This window comes from Molossus molossus, unplaced genomic scaffold (assembly GCF_014108415.1).
Source record: "Molossus molossus isolate mMolMol1 unplaced genomic scaffold, mMolMol1.p scaffold_m16_p_7, whole genome shotgun sequence".
Lineage (NCBI taxonomy): Eukaryota > Metazoa > Chordata > Mammalia > Chiroptera > Molossidae > Molossus > Molossus molossus.
Genome location: NW_023425401.1, coordinates 65477143 through 65499145, shown reverse-complemented (window position 1 = coordinate 65499145; position 22003 = coordinate 65477143). Strand labels below are relative to the sequence as shown.

The window sequence follows — 22003 nt, the reverse complement described above, 5'->3', positions numbered from 1 at the left end:
CATAAAAATTCTAAACAGAAAAATGCTAAAATCAAAGCCATCAGAAAACTTCCCCTGACTTAACTGATCTCCACCTTATCTCCAAGTACTGTACAAATCAACTGCTCCAGTGGAGACCAAATTTGTTTACTGGATTTCCCTGATATAATAATCTATTAGAAAATAAAGTGAGGGAAAAAAGGACTAGTTCCCAGTTTTACTGGTGATCACTTCTGCCTTATCTAGTTACTCACAAATTACCTAATAATCTAATTCTAGAACGTTGCCCAGAATAGAAAATAAACACAACTGTTATGAGTTAGAGAACCTAGCATCTTTTTCTTTCTGAAAGAGAAAAACTAAATCTACCTTCCAGTCACAGAGTGAAATAAGAACTAAAATCAATTTGAAATATAGAGTACCTAATTCTGAGTTCTCTTTATTAGATGTAACAGGAACAGAATGAATGAGCAAGAACAGAAGTAGAGGGGAAAGTGATAAAAATAATTTATATTTATGAATTTTTAAAAATCATAACATAATTTTTAAATATTATGTCAAAGAATAACCTTATGTGTAGAAGATATATTCTGAAGGATTTATGGACAAAGTTTCATAACATCTTCCATTCACTTTCAAATGGTTCAAAAATACACACAAATATATATATATATATATATGTATATATATACACACACACACACACTCACACAAACACACAAATGTATACATATGTAAGTAAGAAAATATTGAAAAATGTTAAAATTGTTGCATCTTTTAACTTTTTTGTTATGTCTGAATTTTTCACAGTAAAATATTGAAAGAAAATAAAACCCATGACATTGCTCTGTGGGCAAAGTATGGATATTGTGACTGTCAACTAATTAACATGAGAAAGTATTTGAATTATAGATGATGTGTTAGAAAGTTACCGAATCATATTGCCATGAAAATACTAGGCTCCACATAGATTTTCTAAGCAGTTCTATTTTTCACACAACCTGTTCTTGGTTACTACTTGACAAAGGAGTCATATTTTTAAGACTCTCATGTATCCAGCTGATTGCTTGGTATAATACTTTGTAACCATTTCTATAAACTAGACTCATTACATTAGCAATCAAAGCCACCAAAGTCTGAATGCAGATGTTATGTTACTATTCCTAAGGCCAAAAAAGAAATCCATGCCATAAAGAAAAAATAAAAAAAAAATTTTTTCCTCTAGGCAGTAAGATATATAACTTATGAATGATGTAACTAGCTAAAACCCAGAGATGTGAATAATGTCTTCAGACAACCTAAGTGTAATATGAGCTAAAATGTACTTTATTGTTATCAGAGAAATCAAGCCCACAATGAAACTTAATTTAAAATTGTTATAGTGGTGATGGAAACTGGCAAGATCCAAGAAGAGTGAAAAGTCCCAGAAATGCATTTATTTTTATCAGAATTATACATGTAGGCCTAAAATATTCCAATATCTCAGTAGTAAAAGTTATGAATTCTACCTAACATTGTCCCATGAAAAGCTCTATTGAAATAGCAAAGTATTGACTTCCGGTCAAGATGGTAGCGTAGGTAAACATGGTATCACCTCCTCCCACAACCACATCAAAGTTACAACTAAACTACAGAACAATCATCATTCAAAACCACCTGAAATCGAGCTGAATGGAAGCCCTACAACTAAGAAATTAAAGAAGCAGCCAGACAGAGACTGGTAGGATGGGCAGAGACAGGCAGGCTGGTCCCACCCACATGTGGCAGAAAAAAATTAGAAGGATACCTCAACTGGGAAGGTCCACCCTGAGAACCAAGGGGTCTCACACCAGAGGCCCAGCTCAGGGTTCCAATGCCAGGAAGAGAAGTCCCCATAACTTCTGGTTGGAAAAACCAGCGGGAACTGAGGCTCAGGGAGGCTGAGGCGGCTGGAGCCCCAGGCAGCTCCTCTTAAAGGGCCCGCATGTGGATTTACTCAGATTCGCAATCTCCAGGCCCCAGCATAGGGGACGCAGCTTGAAAGGCACGAGAGACATATGGGGAAAAACTGAGTTATTTGGCATTGGCGCTAGGGCTGGAGAGGCGGCTATCGGAGGCCTTTGTTCCTTTGGTGAGCCCTTCCCTGGGGCAGCAGACAGCCACCATATCTGGGACTCCAGCAACTTGGCTCACAGTTTGCCGAACCCTGGTGATTCCCTGAGACCCTGCCCCACCCAACTTTCAGGCCCACCCAAGCTGTTGCCAGTTGCTTTACCACAGGATTGGCCTGTCTTGGATCCTGCTTCAGGTTTTCCTAAATTCTTTCAAACAAGCAGTATCTGGTCTCAGATAGACCCATACCTCTCATTAAGTAACACATAGAAACAAACACAGGAAGGCAGACAAAATGAGGAGACAAAGAAACAGGTCCTAAGTAAAAGAACAGAACAAAACTCCAGCAAAAGAACTAAGTGAAATGGAGATAAGCAACCTAAAAGATGCTGAGTTCAAAACACTGCTTATAAGGATGCTCAATGAACTTAGTGAGAACCACAAGAACTTAGTGAGGGACTCAAAAGCATAAAAAAGGTGCAGTCAGAAATGAAGGAGTCACTGAAATAAAGAATAATTTACTGAGACTCGATAGTAGAGTAGGTAAAGCCAAGAAGCAAACAATCGATTTGGAACATAAGGAAGCATAAAACACCCAGTCAGAATAGCAAAAAGAAAAAAGAATCCAAAAACATGAGGATAGTGTAAGGAGCCTCTGGGACAACTTCAAGTGTACCAACTTTCGCATCTTGGGGGTGCCAGAAGGAAAAGAGAGAGAACAAGAAATCAAAAACCTATTTGGAACAATAATGGCAAAAAAATTCCCTAACTTGGTGAAGGAAACAGACATACAAGTCCAAGAAGCACAGACAGTCGCAAACAAGATGAACCCCAAGAGGCCCACACCAAGACACATCATCATCAAAATGCAAAAGGTTCAAGAAAAAGAGACAATCTTAAAAGTAGCAAGAGAAAAGCAGTTAGTTACCTACAAGGAAGTTCCCATAAGACTGTCAGCTGATTTCTCAAAAGAAACTTTGCAGGCCAGAAGGGAGTGGCAAGAAATATTCAGAGTGATGAAAAGCAAGAACATACAACCAAGATTACTCTATCTTGCAAAGCTGTCATTTAGAATAGATGGCCACAGAAAGTTTCCCAGACAAGAAAAAGCTAAAGGAGTTCATCACCACCAAAATGTTATTATATGAAATGTTGAAGGGTCTTCTTGAAGAAAAAGATAAAAAATATGAACAAACAAAATGGCAATATATACATATCTATTGACAAATGAATCTACAAACAAAATAAACAAGCAGAACAGAAGCATTCTTTCTCATAGATACGGGGAACATTTTGTTGGTTGCCAGATGGGAGTAGGGTTGGGGGAATGGGTGAAAAAGGTGAAGGGATTAAGAAGTACAAATTGGTGGTTATACTGACAAACCTCAAGGGACGGGGGGTGGGAAGAGATAAACTGAAGAACTTACATGTAAATATGCATAACCAATGGGCACAGACAACAGTGTGGGGAAAGGCAGGAGGGGGTCGGGATTGGGGAGGAGGGGGTCAACAGGGGAAAAATGAGGAACATCTGTAATACATTCAACAATAAAGATAAAAAAGAAAGAGAGAAATAGCAAAGTATTTGTTTAATCAAATCCGAAACCTTGATGATTCTGGATAAAATATCAGAATATCCTGAAATAAAAGCAAAGAAGTAGGAATTGTGAACACTAAAGTTAAAACTAAGAAAGATAAAACAGAAAACCCTGGCCAGTTTGGCTCAGCGGTTAGAGCGTCAGCCCGCAGACCAGAGAGTCCCGGGTTCGGTTCCCGCTAAGGGCATGTACCTCGGTTGCAGTTTGTCCCCAGCCCCCGTTGGGGTTGTGTGGGTGGCGACCAGTCGATGTGCCTCTCTCACACTGATGTTTCTCTCTCTCTCTTCCCCCATCTCTCCCTCTCGCTCTATCTGAAGATAAATGTAAAAATGTCCTCAGATGAAGATAAAAATTTTTTTTTTTTTTTTATCCTCACCCAAGGACATTTTTCCATTTTTTGTTCAGGTAGAGTGGGGTGGGGGGAGAGAGGAACAGAGAGAGAGAGAAACATCGATGTGAAAGGGACACATCGAGTGGCTGCCACCCGCACAACTGACCAGGGCCGGGGACAAACTGCAACCGAGGTACGCGCCCTTAGCGGAAACCGAACCCGGGTCTCTCAGGACCGCAGGCTGATGCTCTAACCGCTGAGCCAAACCGGCCAGGGCAAAAAAAACATTTTTTTAAAAAAGAAAGACAAAACAGAAAGAGAAGAATTAAAAAAAGAACAATCTCTAACATAAAAAAATAATAATAAATACTTAGAAAATAAAAAGAAGGGCCTCAAAATGAAGACACTGGGATTTGGGTCAAGGTGAGAGTAACCATTGCAGAAAAACAGAGCATGGCTACGATGATAATAAACAATTTAGAAAAATCATAGTTTCACCTGAGGGGGAAAAAAAAATTATGCTATAGAAAAGATGTATAAAAAACAGGGTAATAAGATCAGGGCAATTATCAAGCTTTGAGTTCAAAATATATCTAGTAAACAAAAACTGTAAATTTATTGGACTGATCCAGCAGAACCAAAGTAGATGGTCACTGGTTCTCATCTAAATAAATTAAAAAATTATCTTTCAATCAGCCAAATAGACAAGGAAAGTAGCAACAGAGCATTGATGTTAAAGTTGATTCTTTGGTAAAAAACAAATTTGGGGATTTGGTTCTCTAATCAAGTAGTTTTACTTCCATTAAATTTTAAACTTTAACAAAGATGGCAAACAAGTTCTATTTTCACATGATGAATTCAATTGCATGTGTACCAGGTACAATAATAATTCTAACAACAACCGTAAGAAACAGGTACTATTATTATCCCCTATATTGATAAGGAACCTGAGGCATTCTTTAAGTAATTTGCCTAAAGTCACATAGCTAGTAAATAGACAAGGGATCTGAATCCCAGCAGTAGAACGCTAGGATATGTCCCAAAACCATTCTGCAATCCTGCCAATCAAGGAAAGATACCAAGATCATGTCTGGACATATTGGCCATACAAATAGTGTTTTTTAAAAAGCTTGAACTCTCGCCCTGGCCGGTTTGGCTCAGCGGTTAGAGCGTTGGCCTGCGGTCCAGAGAGACCCAGGTTTGGTTCCCGCTAAGGGCATGTACCTCGGTTGCAGTTTGTCCCCAGCCCTGGTTGGGTTGTGTGGATGGCAGCCACTCGATGTGTCCCTTTCACGTCGATGTTTCTCTCTCTCTCTCTCTCTCCCCCTCCCACTCTATCTGAACAACAAATGGAAAAATGTCCTCGGGTGAGGATAAAAAAAAAAGAAAGCTTGAACTCTCTAGTAATGTGACCCAAGGTTCAAACTTCAGCTCTTCCCTTTACTAGCTATGTGATATTTAGAGCATCACTTAAGACCCATAAGACTCATTTCATTCCTGTGAAAAATCAAGATTCTAATACCTCATTTATTCTGAGGATTTGAAGAGATAATGTAAATCAAGTGCCCACTCAGTCAATAGCAATTAGTACTACAACTAACTAACCCTTAGAGTGTGAAGAAACATTATACACAATATACAAGAAATTATAAGGCAAATTATACTTACTATAAAAGTAATGTTAAATTCTTAAATGGCATTTACAAAAAAATTACAGATTATCAATGAAATAAAGTTTTAAAACACTTTAACTCTGTTGTTCAAATCCCTAATTAGAACCCAAGTGGTAAGATGCCTTTCATTGAGCATACTGTACCTCTTTGATGATTTTCACTCCTTTTGGATCCTTGATATTAACAGCTATACTCTAAAAATTAAAATACACATATTAAAATGTATCATAAAGTGTTTTGTTAATACTGACAATTCAACAAGGGAGCCATTCATATCATAGCTTCTCCTCTTAAAGCAAACCTATTTTCCTCCTGAAGAAACATTTAAATCATTACTGATTTCATTTGCAATTTAGATATGTTAGAATATAGCAAAGATTATGGTAAAAGTGTTTCAAATAATAATACCAAGTTTTAGGCAATTACCAATTTCCAAAATAATGACAAATATAAAGAACCATTTAATAAATTTAATAAAATTATTTCTATTATAAACCATTACAGATTTTTGTGAAATGTTTTAAGTTAGTAGAGAAGAAAGATTAGTAAAAAGCTGTACTGTTTCTATTTGGTAATTGCTGAATAAACAGAATTTCACTTTTTGAAATATTAACAACATCTACAAAAAAGAATAGAAACAAACAAACCAGGATGATATCAGAAGTTTTGTTTTTACAAGAGAATTACACAAAGACTCCCCCCAAAAAAAATTATATTCTTACTTTTTTATTTCGATTTACACTGAGAAAATAAGTACTTTCTTTCCCCACAAAAGGTGGTCCCCAAGTTCGTGTATCATCACCAGCTCCTGAAAATAATATTATGAGCTATTAATCTTTATCTCTGAAACATCATGAGACATTTCAAACCAACAGTCTCACCCATCATACACATTCACAGGTACCTGAATAAGATCAGCTCAATTCAGTGGCATTAGCAATGTAGAGAAAGCCAGAAGAGCCAGTTAGAACTATCCAAACTCTTTACCTGTTCATGTTAATTACTAAAGCTTTCCATAACTTTCACTAAAATCCATTCCTGAAAATCAAAATCCAGAAGGAAATATTCTATTGGCAGTCTTTAGATATAATAAATGGCAAATTTGAAGGGGGAAAAATTGTCGGTTGCTGGCAAACAATTCAGTCTGTGTTTCCTGGCATTACATATGCAAAGAAAATGTTGATTCTGCAAAAGATGTTAGTTAACTATTACTTAAATCAGAATAAGTGATAAAAAAGCATGATAAAATGGCATCTGAGCCTATGATAGACTATAAAAATTCTATAGCAACAAATCATAAGAGGCAAAATAAGTTACTGAACAACAAATTCAGCTAATTTAAAAATACTACTTTAGAATAAAATTATACTTGTCTAGATCTTGATTCAAGGTAAAAGGTTTTAAAAAATCATGAGAGGGTATTTTACTCTGGACATCTCCTTCAAGTGATTCTAGAAATGTCTGTGTTTATTTCAAACACAACACTATAAAATTACAGCAAAAAGTTTTCTTTGCACAGTAAGAAACTGGCAAACAACATAGAACTCAGAAACTCAGAATCAACAATTAAATGTCACAAAATAGTATAATTAAAAATTTTATAATACAAGTTCTGATTAAATATTGATATAAGTAACTAATCAACTGTATAATTAAAGTATTTATCACAAGCTTCCACCCAAAAATTTGTGAATACGTTAAAGCTTAAATTCCAATCTTATTTCAATGATATAATTAATCTAATATAATAGCCCATTAGACTTTACTGAAATTGACCAGAAAAATAAACGCAGCCTTTGGAATACAAAACGGAGGTAAATAACAGACTCATTTATTTAATCTTTAAAAAAAAAAACCACAAGAGAAACAAGAGACTTTCAGTCAACATGGCAGAGTCTTTAAATGCACTACTTACTTCTTTCCACAACCATATCAAAATTACAACTAAACAATAGAACAACCATCATTCAAAATCACCTGAAATCAAGCTGAATGGAAGCTCTACAACTGTGAAATTAAAGAAGCCACATGGAGACTGATAGCAGGGGCTGAGGAGCAGAAGGCTGGTCCCACACCCATGTGTGGCAGATAAAAATCAGGAGGGCGACCAACCGCTGTGAAGGCCCTCCATGAAAAGCAACAGGTCCCCTTCACACACCAGGACCCCCAGCTAAGGGTTCAGTGCCAGGAAGAGAAGTCCCCATAACTTGACTGTAAAAACGAGTGGGAATTGAGGCTGAGGATGCTAGAGCCTCAAGCAGTTTCTCTTAAAGGACCAGTGCATGGACTTACTCAGACTCACTCCAGCATTAGAGACACGGAAAAGAACGGAATTGTTTGGCATCAGGGCAGAGGTTAAAGAGGCAGCTTTCACCTGGACAAATGTGCTGGGAGAGGCCTTTGTTCCTTTGGTAAGCCCTTGCCCCAAAAGGCCTGCAGAGGGTGGCCATATCTGGGACTCCAATTGCCTGGCTCATAATGTTTGCACTGCCCTTGTGATTCCCTGAGGCTCTGCCCCACCCAACTTTCAGTCCCACCCAAGCTATTTCCAGTGGCTTTACCATAAGAATGGCCAGTCTTGACTCCTATTTCAGGTTTTCCTAAATTCTCTCAAAAAAGCAGCATCTGACCTCAGCGAGCCCCATACCTCTCACTAACTGGCCCCAGGCCTGACACCAGAAGCAGCCAGCCTTGGTTCATAATTTGGCTTTGCCTGGGTACCTCCAAGGCCAGCACAAGAAGCAGCCATTTGCAGATCACTTTGAAGCTTATGCCTGGGGGCCTAGGACAGAACACAGGCAGTGGCTCACTTTGCCCCAGAGCCAGCACACCCAGTGGACACCTTCGGACCATGGCAAAACACCACCACCCAACCACCTCCATGAGCGACACACTCAAGAAATGGACTCAGTGGGTACCAGAGCCCTGCTGAAGTAAGTCTTGTTCCGTGTGGTGGGCCTCTGCATAGCTAGTCCTCCAAGGTAGTCAGAGGTTAGTGATCAGTATTATCAGTTCTTGAAGCTGATCAGCTTAAGTAAATCCCTCCCATTGACATGCCAACAGCAATCAAGACTCAATTACAACAGAAGAGTGCAAGAGGGGTGCACCTCAAGGACCCAGCTGGGGTGATCTGGGAGGCTGTGCCACTGGACCCTGTAGAACACCTACTAAAATAGGCCATCCAAGTAAGCCTAAGAGACATAGCAACTCTACCTAATATATAGAAACGAACACAGGAAGGCAGCCAAAATGAGGAGACAAAGAGACATGTCCCAAATGAAAGAAAAAAATAAAACTCCAGGAAAAGAACTAAACAAAATGGAGATAAGCAATCTGACAGATGAGAGTTCCAAACACTGCTTATAAGGATGCTCAATGAACTTAGTGAGGGCCTCAAGAACATAAAAAAGGACCAGTCAGAAATGAAGAATGTCAAACAACAAGTGTCGGCGAGGGTGTGGAGAAAAGGGGACTCTAGTACACTGCTGGTGGGAATGCAGACTGCTGCAGCCACTATGGAAAACAATATGGTGTTACCTCAAAAAATTAAAAATTGAACTTCCATTTGACCCAATGATCCCACTTCTAGGAATATACCGTAAGAAGCCTAAAACACCAATCAGAAAGAATATATGTACCCCCATGTTTGTAGCAGCACTATTTACAATCGCTAAGATTTAGAAACAGCCCAAGTATCCATCAGTAGACGAATGGATAAAAAAGCAGTGGTACATATACACAATGGAGTACTACGCAGCTGTAAGAAAGAAAGATCTCTTATCCTTTGAGACTACATGGAGGAACCTGGAAAGTATCATCCTACGTGAAATAAGCCAAACAGAGAAAGCCAAGTTTCATATGATCTCACTTATTTGTGGAATATAATGAACATAACAGTCTGAGGAATGGGGTAGTCCCAGGGACGCGGAGGTGGGGTACAGACTGACAATCCCCTAAAGAGGGGTGTGGTGGGGGAGAGATAAACCACAGAACTTATATGCATGCATGCATGAACAGTGGACATGGACAACAAACTGGGGAAAGGGCAGGGAGGGAAAGAGAGGGAGGAATCAGTGGGGGGAAAAGGAGAAACATCTGTAACAAAAATTAACTAATAAAAAAAAAAAAAGAAATGAAGAATGCACATTCAGAAATGAAAGAGGCAAAAGAATAGTTTAAAGGGAGTCAATAGTAGAGTAGGTAAAGCCAAGAAGGAAATGATTGATTTGGAACATAAGGAATCATAAAACACTCAATCAGAACAGCAAAAAGAAAAAAAAATCCAAAAAAGTGAGGATGGTGTAAGAAGCCTCTGGGACAAATTTAAATGTACCAACATTTGCATCATGGGGTTACCAGAAGGAGAAGTGAGAGAGCAAGAAATTGAAAACTGATTTGAAAATATAATGACTAAAAATTTCACTAACGTGGTGAAGGAAACAGACAACAAGTCCAGGAAGCACAGAAAGTCCCAAACAAGATGAACCCGAAAAGGCCCACAGCAAGACACATCATAACCAAAATGCCAAAGGTTAAAGACAAAGAGAGAATCTTAAAAGCAGCAAGAGAAAAGCAGTTCATTACCTACATTGGAGCTCCCATAAGACTGTCACCTTTCTCAAAAGAAACTTTGCAGGCCAGAAAGGAGTGGCAAGAAATACTCAAAGTGATGAAAAGCAAGAACCTACAACCAAGATTACTCTATCCTGCAAAGCTATCATTTACAATGCAGAGACATATAAAGAGTTTCCCAGACAAGAAGAAGCTAAAGGAGTTTATCACCACCAAACCAGTATTATATGAAATGTTGAAGGGTCTTCTTGAAGAAAAAGAAGTTAAAAAATATGAAAATTAAAATGGCAATAAATACATGTCTATCAACAATTGAAAATACAAACAAAATGAACAGGCAGAACAGAAATAAACTCATAGATACAAAGACCTTTTTGTCGATTGCCAGATAGGAGGGGGGCTGGGGAATTGGGTGAAAAAGGTGAACGAATTAAGAAGCACAAATTGGTTGTTAGACTGAAAAACCTCAAAGAGAAGGGGGGTGGGAAGAGATAAACCAAGGAACTTATATTCATATATATATAAAACCAATGGTCATAAACAATAGTGTGGGGAAGGCAAAAGAGGGACAGGAGCAGGGAGGAGGAGGTCAATAGGGGAAAAATGAGGAACATCTGTAATACATTCAACAATAAAGATAAGTTTAAAAAATAATAAAATTTATAGACATAAAAATTACAACTAAACTACAGAACAATTATCATTCAAAACCACCTAAAATTGAGCTGAATGGAAGTGCTACACTATGAAATTAAAGAAGCCACATCAAGTCTGGTAGGAGAGGCAGAAGCGTGGACAGGCTGGTCCCACACCCACTTGTGGAGGATAAAAATCAGGAGGGTGCCCTGGCCGGTTTGGCTCAGCGGTTAGAGCGTCGGCCTGCGGTCCTGAGAGACCCGGGTTCGGTTCCCGCTAAGGGCACGTACCTCGGGTGCAGTTTGTCCCCGGCCCTGGTTGGGTCGTGTGGGTGGCAACCACTCGACGTGTCCCTTTCACGTCGATGTTTCTCTCTCTCCCTCTCTCCCTCCCACACTCTATCTGAACAAAAAATAGAAAAAATGTCCTCGGTGAGGATAAAAAAAAAAAAAAAAAAAAAAATCAGGAGGGCTACCTTGGCTTTGAAGGTCCTCCCTGAGGAGCAAAGGGTCCTGGTCCCACACCAGGCGCCCAGCTCAGGGTTCTAGTACCAGGAAGAGAAGTCCCCATAACTTCCGGCTGCAAAAACCAGCAGGAATTGAGGCTGAGGGAGGCTGAGGCTCCTGGAGCCCCAAGCATTCCTCATAAAGGGCTTGTGAATGGACTTACTGGGACTTGCTCCTTCTGGGCCCCAGTGTTGGAAAGGCAGCTTGAAAGGCACCAGAGACATACAGTGAAGAACTGAGTTGTTTGGTATTGGGGCAACAGCTGGAGGGGCAGCTTTTTCCTGGACAGACTTGCTGTAGGAGGCTGTTGTTCCTTTGGTGAGCCCTTCCCCGGGGTGGCAGAAGGCCACCATTTCTGGGACTCCAGCAACCTGGCTCACAGTCTGCCCTGCCCTGCTGATTCTGTGAGGCCCTGGCCCACTCAACTTTTGGGCCCACCCAAGCTGTTTCCAATGGCTTTACCATAAGATTGGCCTGTCTTGGATCCTGCTTCAGATTTTCCTAAAATTTCTCAAACAAGCAGCATCTGGTCTCAGAGAGCCCCATACCTCTCATTAGGTGGCCCCCAGGCCTGGCACTAGAAGCAGCCAGGCTTGGTTCACAACTTGGCTTTTCCTAGGCACCTCCAAACCCAGCACAAGCAGCAGCCATTGGCAGCATACTTTGCAGCTTATTCCATGTGTCCCCGAGTAGAACACAGGCAGTGGCTGACCTTGCCCCAGAGCCAGCATACCCAATGGACAGCTTCAGACTACATCAAAGCACCACCAACCAACCACCACCACAAGTGACACACTCAGTGAGTGGACTCAGTGGGTAGCAGAACCCTGCTGAAGTAAGTCTTACTCTGTGTTGTGGGTCCCTACACAGCTGATCCTCCAAGGTAGTCAGAGGCAAGCAGTCAGTGGGCATAGCCAGTCCTTGTAGCTAATTAGCCTGAGTAAACCCCTCCCATTTGAACTGCCAATAGCAATTAAGACTCAGTTACAACAAGAAGGTGTACAGTCCTCACCAGGGGTGGACCTCAAGGGCCAAGCTGGGATGACTAGAGAGGCTGTGCCACTGGACCCAACAGCATACCTATAACAACAGGCCACCCTACAAAGCTTAAGAGACATAACAACTCTACGTAACACATAGAAACTTACACAGGGAAGCAGCCAAAATGAGGAGACAAAGAACATGTCCTAAATGAAAGAACAGAACAAAAATCCAGGAGAAAAATTAAAAAAAACAAAGATAAGCAATCAATCAGATGCAGAGTTCAAAACAATGGTTATAAGGATGCTCAAGGAACTTAAGTGAGAACTTCAAGGAACTTAGTGAGAACATCAGCAACATGTCAGGACCAGTCAGAAACGAAGGATGCACTAACTGAAATAAAGAATAATTTATAGCCCTGGCCAGTTTGGCTCAACGGTTAGACCATCGGGCTGCAGGCCAGAGAGTCCGGGGTTCAGTTTCCGCTAAGGGAACTTGATGGGAATGAAGCTTGATACTAAGTGTATGACTACGAGACATAATAAAGGCCTAAACAAAGAAAGATGTCTCCGACCACAGAATCAAAAAAGTACGAAGGAAAAACAGGCCTAAGTAAATAGAAAATAACAATTTCTAAAATTAAATACAAATATTTAATCCAGTGGTAAATGAAATAGCAAGAGAAATTAGACTGAACACTCTATCTAGCATGGAAGACTCAGTGGTAGAAATTAGAAAGTGCTATGCTATTGAAATTGATAGCAATATGGAGATTAGAAGTTGTATGGAACCTGGAAAATTAGACATCTAACTAGAGAGTAAACATTTTTTAGCATGTATAAAGCATTGACTAAAAGCAATAAATATCAATGACTGCATAAATAAAGCATTATCTCTGGGAAGCAGTATTTACCAGGTTCTTCTACCACGCGAAGCCTGATAAACAGAGTCAGATAAATATAATAATATATAATATTCCCCATGCTGATCAGTGAATTTTCTGCTAACTGCTTTGGCCTCCTAAGTAGATCTATTTAGCAATAAGTTGAATCTTCCAAATCAAGTAGACTACTTTATACCACTGTGGTAAATTTAATCACTGTGGTGAATTAATTATTTGATGTAATTACGAAACTTGTCCCTTGTCTTATAGATACATGTGCACAATTCAAGGCTAGACCATTTTCACTGATTTGGGAATTTTATTTCAAATCAACAAGAATTAGATCCTGAAGAATAAATAATAATGCTAATTTTTGAAACCCTCCCAAAAAGGCTGTTTATAAGGTAATGTAGAGGACATAGAGAACACAGACTCTGCTCTGAGTTCTTGTTGGAGAACTGGAGCATGCAATATGACACTTTTCTAAGTATCAAAAATAGCATGAACTAAACACCAAAATGCTAAGAAGATACCAAATAAAAGTAAGAACTATATACACAGAAACAAAAGAACCAGAAAGATGTCAGATGAGAAACATAAAAACAAAGAATTGATCTAAGCTTAGGTGTTTTCCATCATGGAAAAATGTTTCTTTTATTAAAAATAGAAAAAAAAAATGACTTAGGTTGGGGTATTTGGATTCCTATTTTAAGGACTTTGATTCCTTTTCCTTCTTTCTTGTGTGCCCTATTTCTTCCCTTTTACCCTTTGCTTATCCTTGCCTTTGCTTCATTCCACAGTGAGGGAGTGTGGCCAGGCTCAGTCCAACCTCAGTCCCAACAGTAAGACTTGTGTGGGTCTAAGGAGAGTCCGAATCAGACCTGAATGCCTGGATATTCCTTATTAGCTGTGTGACCATGGACAAATTGCTTTATCTCTCTATGTGTCTGTCTTCTCACTTACAATCTAGGAATAATAATAGCTCATAAGGTTAATGTAAAGATCAAACAAATTAATATAGGCAAAGTGCTTCAAAATGTGTCTGGCACTATGATAATGTTGTCAGCATCATTATAATACATGTTGCATCTCAGTTTCTACCAGAGGTTTCAACATGTGTGGGAAAGACCTAGCTTAAGTCTTAGTCCTTAGCACATATAAAGAATAAAAGGAGATTCCTGGCTGGTTTGGATCAGTGGTTGGAGCCTTGGCCCACAGACCAGAGTCACAGGTTCGATTCCAGTCAAGGGCATGTACCTCAGCTGCGGTTTGATCCCTAGCCCTGGTTGGGGTCCTGAGGGAGGCAACCAATCGATGTGTCTCTCTCACGTTGATGTTTCTCTCTCTCTCTCCCACTCTGTCTGAAAATAAAGAGAAAAATATCCTCAGGTGAGAAAAAAAAAAAAAAAAAGGAAGGAAGGAAGGGAGGGAGGGAGATTATTAGTCTAGGTTCAGAAAAAAATAAGGAATGGAGAAGAGAAAATCATTTCATTTCAATTCTTTCTTCATCCCATATACAGGTACATGGATATATTTTATACTATTAAAAATATGTATTAGTTTGTTTTTTATGTTTTAAAGGGAGCAATAACTTTACCTGGTCTTTCCACTTTTATAACTTCTGCTCCAAGATCTCCTAAATTCATTGTAGCAAAAGGTCCCGCCAGTACTCTACAATGTTAAACAATGATAGATTACCACCTTGAAGATTATTATATTTTCTTAATAGTTCATCAATACAGATAAGATCATATAATGCTAGTGAGAATTAGAATGGTTCAGAAAGGTAATTTGGCCATATGTATCAAGAGCTTTAAAAAGTATATTCCCTTTGATACAGTAATTCTACTTCCAGAATTCTATCCTAAGAAAGAAATTAAAAGATTATTGAGACAAAGATTTTTGTAATAGGGAACTTAATTTATAATAGTAAAATATTGGGGGATGATTAATTTTGTGACAACTATATAATATTGTATATTTTTGTTGAATTTTGAATGACAGAGGAAAACATTCGAAATATAACATTTAAAATATGAGTAAAACTATCATTTCAATATGGTTCACATTTTTGTTTTTCAAAATATGTTTAAATAAGCAGATTGAAAAGAAACACATGCTATACTAATTGTCTTTTAGAATGATAAAATTATAAGAATTTTTCCTTTATTTTTCTTTCCAAAATGTTGATACTAAGCATATAAGCACCCTCTTACAATATGAAAAATAAATGAATGTCTTTTGAGAGAAGGTTAAAACTCAACCACCAAAAAACAGATAAGCCAACACAAACCTTGTCAGATCCAGAATTTTTACACCCTCCAATGGCTTCACATTGTCATTATCTGGCAAAACACAGAAAACACTTGAAGAGTAATGATTACTAATTTTCATGAAGAAGAATGCAGAATTCTTTACACTGTATTTTAAGCAATCTCTATTACTACCAAAAAAAATTTTTCTTTTACACTATTTCTGCTTTATATGTAACACAGAAATCTTGACCTGATCCAATTAAGCCAATCTGTAAAAATTAAAGCCTCCAATCCCAGATTATTCCTAATTAATTAAGCCCCCAGCTACACTTGCAATAGTTTGTCTAATGTAAAATAAAAAGTGAGCAGAGAGATATATATAAGCTGAGTGGGCACTGAAAATATTCTATATGATACAATGTTAGATGTGTCACTATACATTTTTCCAAACCCAAAGAATGTACACCACCCAGAGTGAACCCTAACATAAAGTATGGACTTTGGATAATTATGATGTGTCAATGTAGGTTCGTGAATTGTAACAAAAGTACCCTCTGGGGGAGGCTGTGCATGTGTGGGGATGGGGTAATACAGGAAATCTCAGTACCTTCCTCTTGATTTTGCTATGAACCTGAAACTGCTCTAAAAATATAGTCTTAAAAAAATAAATAAAAAGTAAACTAAACAAGAAAAAAGTACTAACAAAAAAATAACAACCCTGGCCAGTTTGTTCAATGGTTAACAAAAACAATATGTATTGAACCAATAATTTTATCATTTTTCTTTATAAGTTCAGCCTGATCTCAATCATCATGATCTAAACATTGTAAGCATTTTTGATTTAATGTTGATGTTAAGTATTTTGTGAATTACTAGTACAATTACAAACCTTTTTTTTTTAATCCTCACCTGAGGATATGTTTTTTTATTGTTGTTGTTGTTGTTTGTTTGTTTGTTTTGTTTTGTTTTATAGACAGAGGAAGGGAGAGAGAGAAAAATATTGATGTGAGAGAGAAACATCAATCGGTTGCCTCCTACATGTGCCCCAACTGGGGCATACTGACTCGATGGATCAAATCCGCAACCTAGGTTTGTGTCCTGACTGGGAATCGAACCTGCCACCTTTCAGTGCATGAGATGACGCTCCACACTGGCTTGGGCTGTTTGCTTATTTTTAAAGCTGATGGGTAAAAAGAAAAAGGAAATACACACATGATTATAAATTGTTTAATAAACTTTTAAAATTCATTTTTTTCTCCCTGTCTTAAATATAAAACAAATATGTAGAGGTCTTTATTTTTAACTCTCACCTGAGGATATTTTTCTATTTATCTTCATATAGAGTAGGAGGGAGGGAGAGAGAGGGAAAGAGAGACAGAAACATCTATGTGAGAGGGACACATTGACTAGTTGCCTCCTGCAGGACCCTGACCAGGGCTGGGGACAAACCGCAACCAAAGTACGTGCCCTTGACCGGAAATAAACCCGAGACTCAGTGGTCCAAGGGCCGATGCTCTAAACACTGAGCCAAACCAGCCAGGGCAACGAAGGTTTATTAAATCCCCTTATTTCACAATAATATCTTACTGTCACGTTTAAACTCCTGCATGCCTGTGCGTTTGGAATTATTTTTCTCACTTCACTGCAAAAGAATCTATCACATTCACTGGAAACAAGTGGAGACTCCAACCCTGAAAGAACATACCTGGAACGCTGCTGAATATTGTACTGAAATCTTCCCCTGAGACCTCCCCTAAAATCTCAACCCTTAAAACCCTTAGGACGGAGGACTCAGCTCGCTCTCTCTCCAGGGCTCCAGGGAGCATAACAGCACCTTTCTCTTCCCCCTTCACATCCCCCACCCCTCCCAGGTGCATCACCTTTACCTTCCTTTGCCTCTATAACTTAAGTCCATTTCATCTATGAATTACTTCTTCCACCTCTGTGATGTTATAAGTAAATGTTCTCTTATCCTTTGATCTTGATTGCAAATTCTTTAGCCAGAACTCAAGTACACAGGTTGCTGAACCCAGGTCCAGTCTGACCCCACCAGTCTAACACCTGGTGCCATTCCTGCAGCTGTCAACACTTTAAGATTCTGTTTTGCCCTGGCCGGTTTGGCTCAGCGGTTAAAGCATCGGCCATCGAGTATTGGGCATCGGCTGGTGGACCATAGTCCCGGTTCAGTTCGGGCAAAAGCAGTACCTTGGTTGCAGTTTGTCCCCGCCCCAGTTGGGCTCATGTGGGTGGCAGCCACTGATGTGTCTCTCTCACATCCATGTTTCTCTCTCTCTCTTCCTCCCTTACTCCCTCCCACTCTATCTGAAGATAAATGCAAAAATGTCCTCTGGTGAGGATTAAAAAATAAATAAAAGATTATCTTTCCTACAAGCTGATTTCAAGATTCAGTGACTATACATACACTCAAATTCTGAAAAGAGTAAAAAAAGTTCTACAAAACTGTAGTAAATATAAATTTCGAATTCTAAACAAATTCTGAGACAGCTGTCTGACACAAAGGGGAATTTTATTAGGTGTCATTCTTGAATTATCACATTTTTCTTTATAACTAAAAGTCTTTGAAACAATCAAGATTTTAAAAGGTTTGGCCAAATTTTGCTCTTTGAAAATCAGTATCCCACCCTGGCCGGTTTGGCTCAGCGGTTAGAGCATCAGCCTGGGGTCCAGAGAGACGCGGGTTCGGTTCCGCTAAGGGCATGTACCTCGGTTGCAGTTTGTCCCCGGCCCTGGTTGGTCATGCGGGTGGCAGCCACTCGATGTGTCCCTTTCACGGCGATGTTTCTCTCTCTCTCTCTCCCTCCCACTCTATCTGTGCAAAAAATGGAAAAATGTCCTCGGGTGAGGATAAAAAAAAAAAAAAAAAATGAAAATCAGTATCCCTGCTTCCTAGCCACCTCCCTATCCTGTTAATCCTAAAATGGGAGTCAAACCCGGCATTTGTTTGCACAGACTCTCCAAACTTAAAAATGCAATCTGAACCCCCTTCATTTCGGGTGTACATTTTTTATGTTATTTACACCTGGAGGACGAGAGAGTGGGGGCGGGGGGGTAACCGAGAGAGGCAAGACGTCCGCCCAATATAACCACGCGAGGGGCGCAGACCCGCAGCAACAAGCTCCCAGTCCCGGGTCCGGACACCCAGCAGGGTGACTCTGGGGCGGCCAGAGAGCTGACGAAGCCAGACGCGAGGCCCTCAGCCAGGATGCCGGGAGGCGAAAAGACCAAAGGGCGGGCTGCAGGGTAAACAAGAACTTCAGGAAAACTTGACCACTCTATTCAAGGCGCCGCCTGAGATAGGAGGCTGGAGTGCAGGTCCCCTTCGCCGCCCGGACCTAGTCTTGGAGGGTACCTGACTGCCGGGAACCGGTCCACACCTCCCTCCTGCTGCCCGGGCCGCAGATAAGGCCGATTCTCCGCAGAGCAGCGACCCTCGCCAGCATCTCGAGCCTCGGTCACCCTCGGTCCCAGCAGGAGACGAAAGCAGTGCACGGGCGACCAGCAGCGGCTGGAAACACCCACAAACACCTCAGACCCCGCCCCGCAGCAGCCGGCGGGGCCGCGCTGGGCGGAGCTCTCCGGTGTCGCGTCACTTGTTGGGTGGGTATCTAATCAGTCGTTCCGGTCCGTAGACCGTCATACTGCAAAGTTCGTTCCGGAGCCAGGTGTTCGGTCTTTCCTTTATCCTCTTCTTCCTCCTTCCTTCACTTAAATTCGCTCATTCTTTACCCAATTAAAGAACCCGTTTATTTCCTGCCCCTAGCGGAACTTTTGTGGAGCCGGAACCAATGAATTGCACTGCACTGGCAGCCGGAGGACTGTTTTGGTATGGGACCACCAAGTCTCTGCGATGAGTTGTTTTGGGATAGTTCCGGAAAGCATAGGTGAGGTGTTCTTCTCCAGCTATGCATCGACAGAATTTTCGACCCCCGACTCCTTCTTGCCCTGGCCCGAGTGTAGGAGGTTGGAGTACCGGGAACAGCTTCCGGGGTACCCCGGGCGGAGGCGGACCCCGGCCGCCATCTCCTAGGGACGGGTACGGGAGTCCTCACCACACGCCATCGTATGGGCCCTGGTGTAGGCCCTACGGGAGCAGCCACTCTCCGCGACACGGCGGCAGCTTCCCCGGGGGCCGTTTCGGGTCTTCGTCCCCTGGCAGCTACCCTGGCACCTACTCCAGGTCCCCGGCGGCGTCCCAGCAGCAGTTCGGCCACTCCCCAGGGCAGCACCAGACCCATCCCCAGGTAATAAATAGCGTTTGCGGAGCTGTTACTGAATGGCAGGCATGGTACTAATAATCCCTTTATGTGAATTATGCCTTAATCCTCTATGAGGTGGACTACTGCTTTTTAGTCTCGCTTTGCAGATGAATAAACTGAGGCTCAGAGATGTTAAGTAACTGTCTTTTGATATACCCAAGAAAGTGGCAGAGCCTTCTTTTCTAGAGGCCACCTGCTTTTAACCGCTACGCTGCCACTCATTCACAGATTTCTCTGATTCTCTGTCAGAGGCCTTGCCAGTTCGTCTCAGTGAATTTAGTCTCCGAAGGGAAAAACAAAACAAAACATGAATGAATTCCCACCCTAGAGCTCATCTAGGTTAGAGGGTTACAGGCTGCTGCACTTTTTTTTTTTCCTTCCCTGCCTTTGTCTGTGAACTATACTGGCTTCTCCAGGTTTTCTCAAGGGAAAATCGGTGATAGCGAATACAGAAGATGAGAGGAAAGTATTTCTGGTGTGTGTGGGATTTTTGTGATTTACAACTTGAATGTTCTCTGTGCATTTCCAACTTTCCTTATGCTAAATCAACCCGACCTCTTTGAGTCTGGAGCTAATGAGATGGGAAAGGTTCTAGAAATTTTTAAGCTGTAGGGTTAAAAAGTTTTAATTTCTTTTTTCAGAAAAAATATGGAAATTTTGAAATACAGTTATTTGTTATTTCATCACCAATTGATAGTTCTGCAAAGTTAGAAAACCCAAAGTATTTGAGGTGACAGTGGGTATGGAATTAATAATAAAAGAGCATACCAAATTGGTTTAAATACGTTAAAAACAAACAAACACTAGATTAAAGAAAGTATGAGTTTGCAATTGAACATAGTTGGCTTCCAGGCAAAACTTTTAATTAGCAATGTGACCCCAATAGGTTATAAAGAAAAAGTACTAGTTATCTCTAGTAAATGTTTTTTTTAACTGATGATTTTTTTTCTAAAGGGTTCTCCAAGGACATCTACACCTTTTGGATCAGGGCGTGGTAGAGAAAAAAGAATGTCTAATGAGTTGGAAAGTTATTTCAAACCTTCAATGCTTGAAGACCCTTGGGCTGGCCTAGAACCAGTATCTGTAGTGGATATAAGCCAACAATACAGCAGTACTCAAACATTCACAGGCAAAAAAGGAAGATACTTTTGTTAAAATTTCTGAAATTCACCTGGAAGCTTCATGTGTCAGGAACATCTTGGACAAAACTTTCACTTGTGTATTTAAGTTGAACCCTGACATGGTGACTTTAATTGAATAATTAGCTGGTTCTTCTTGGTATTTTTCATCATATCAAATATTGTTGGTATTAGAGACGAACTATGGTAGGATAATTTGCAATATTTAGCTCTCTGGAAGTGCCTGTCACATTTTAGAAGATTTATAGTTTCCAAATATTTAACATTCTTGGTTATATAATAGACATTTGTCTTTTAATGTTTTTCCAATGTTTTAAAATAGAACATTTTGTCTTTCTAGCTATATTGTGGTTTTATCATATGCTTAAGGAATACAATTATTAAAATAATGCTTTATAATCAGACTTCATAAATATTTTGCCTACTGCTTTTGAAAATAAAATAAATGAACCATCCTTTGAGCTGTAGTCAGTTCTGTATTTGTTCATAGGGAAAGAGGGGTAAAGGAAGAGAATAAAGGAGGGTTCTGTTCCTATTATAACCATTGTTCTATGTGCATATTTTATGTAATGCTTTTGTAAAATAGCATTGAAACTTGATTGGAAGTCACAGAAACTCACGTAAGCTTAAGCAAAAAATAGTTTTTATACCCTTTATCCTCATTTAACTGGAAAGGGCAAGGACATACATATTTCTTGCATAGCTAGGTCAAATTATTTTGTGTCTGAATTTCTCTACATTACTCAGTATTGTGGAGTCATTTTCTCTTGAGGCCAAGAAAGATAGCTACTAGCAGTCTCTATTCACCATCACTGTGAAGAGGACATTTCCCACCTTTGCCAGTCCCAGGGAAGACAAATTGGCCATGTACTTAGATTATGTTTGTGTAGTCCTGATCTGATAACTGTCCAAGGTAGTGAGGCCTAATTAGTTTGAACAATGGACCCACCCCTACAATCAGAAGGAGCTGTGATCTTTAGTCCCACTGTGCCTACCTGGAGTAAAGACATGATTTTCCACAGGAAGAAATGTTATGTATCTACCTACAGTAATGGAGAGAAAAATATGAAGGGATTTATTTT

At 40.0% G+C, this 22003-nt stretch overlaps 2 protein-coding genes across 5 annotated transcripts in view; one reads left to right on the top strand and one right to left on the bottom strand.

Moving 5' to 3' along the window:
* SUGCT (succinyl-CoA:glutarate-CoA transferase) overlaps positions 1-19014 on the bottom strand; it is a 1135530-nt gene extending 1116516 nt beyond the window's left edge. For both annotated transcript variants that reach the window (XM_036246586.1, XM_036246587.1), the window contains exons 1-5: positions 18876-19014; positions 15544-15595; positions 14848-14921; positions 6395-6480; positions 5816-5866 (exon numbers count right to left, since the gene is read on the bottom strand). In XM_036246586.1, coding sequence (XP_036102479.1) covers positions 5816-5866; positions 6395-6480; positions 14848-14921; positions 15544-15595; positions 18876-18966 — 354 coding nt within the window. In that variant the 5' untranslated portion in view covers positions 18967-19014. The remainder of the gene's footprint in view (positions 1-5815; positions 5867-6394; positions 6481-14847; positions 14922-15543; positions 15596-18875) is intronic.
* Positions 19015-19127: 113 nt separating this feature from the next.
* On the top strand, positions 19128-21256 carry LOC118619904 (M-phase specific PLK1 interacting protein). Of its 3 annotated transcripts, none has more exons than XM_036246749.1 (3): positions 19128-19188; positions 19287-19767; positions 20737-21256. In XM_036246749.1, exons 2-3 carry the CDS (start codon positions 19429-19431, stop codon positions 20935-20937), a joined length of 540 nt encoding a protein of 179 aa, XP_036102642.1. In that variant the 5' UTR covers positions 19128-19188; positions 19287-19428; the 3' UTR covers positions 20938-21256. The 3 variants fall into 3 exon arrangements, with proteins under 3 accessions (XP_036102642.1, XP_036102643.1, XP_036102641.1); XM_036246750.1 differs by having other exon boundaries at positions 19139-19171; XM_036246748.1 differs by having other exon boundaries at positions 19158-19767.
* Positions 21257-22003: the final 747 nt, after the last annotated feature.

What these genes read in the sequence shown, in the direction of transcription:
- LOC118619904 (XM_036246749.1), top strand. Translation starts at nt 19,429, where the DNA reads ATGCATCGACAGAATTTTCGACCCCCGACTCCTTCTTGCCCTGGCCCG. An exon ending in AGCACCAGACCCATCCCCAG is followed by an intron (nt 19,768 to 20,736) that starts GTAATAAATAGC and finishes TTTTTTCTAAAG; the next exon opens with GGTTCTCCAAGGACATCTAC.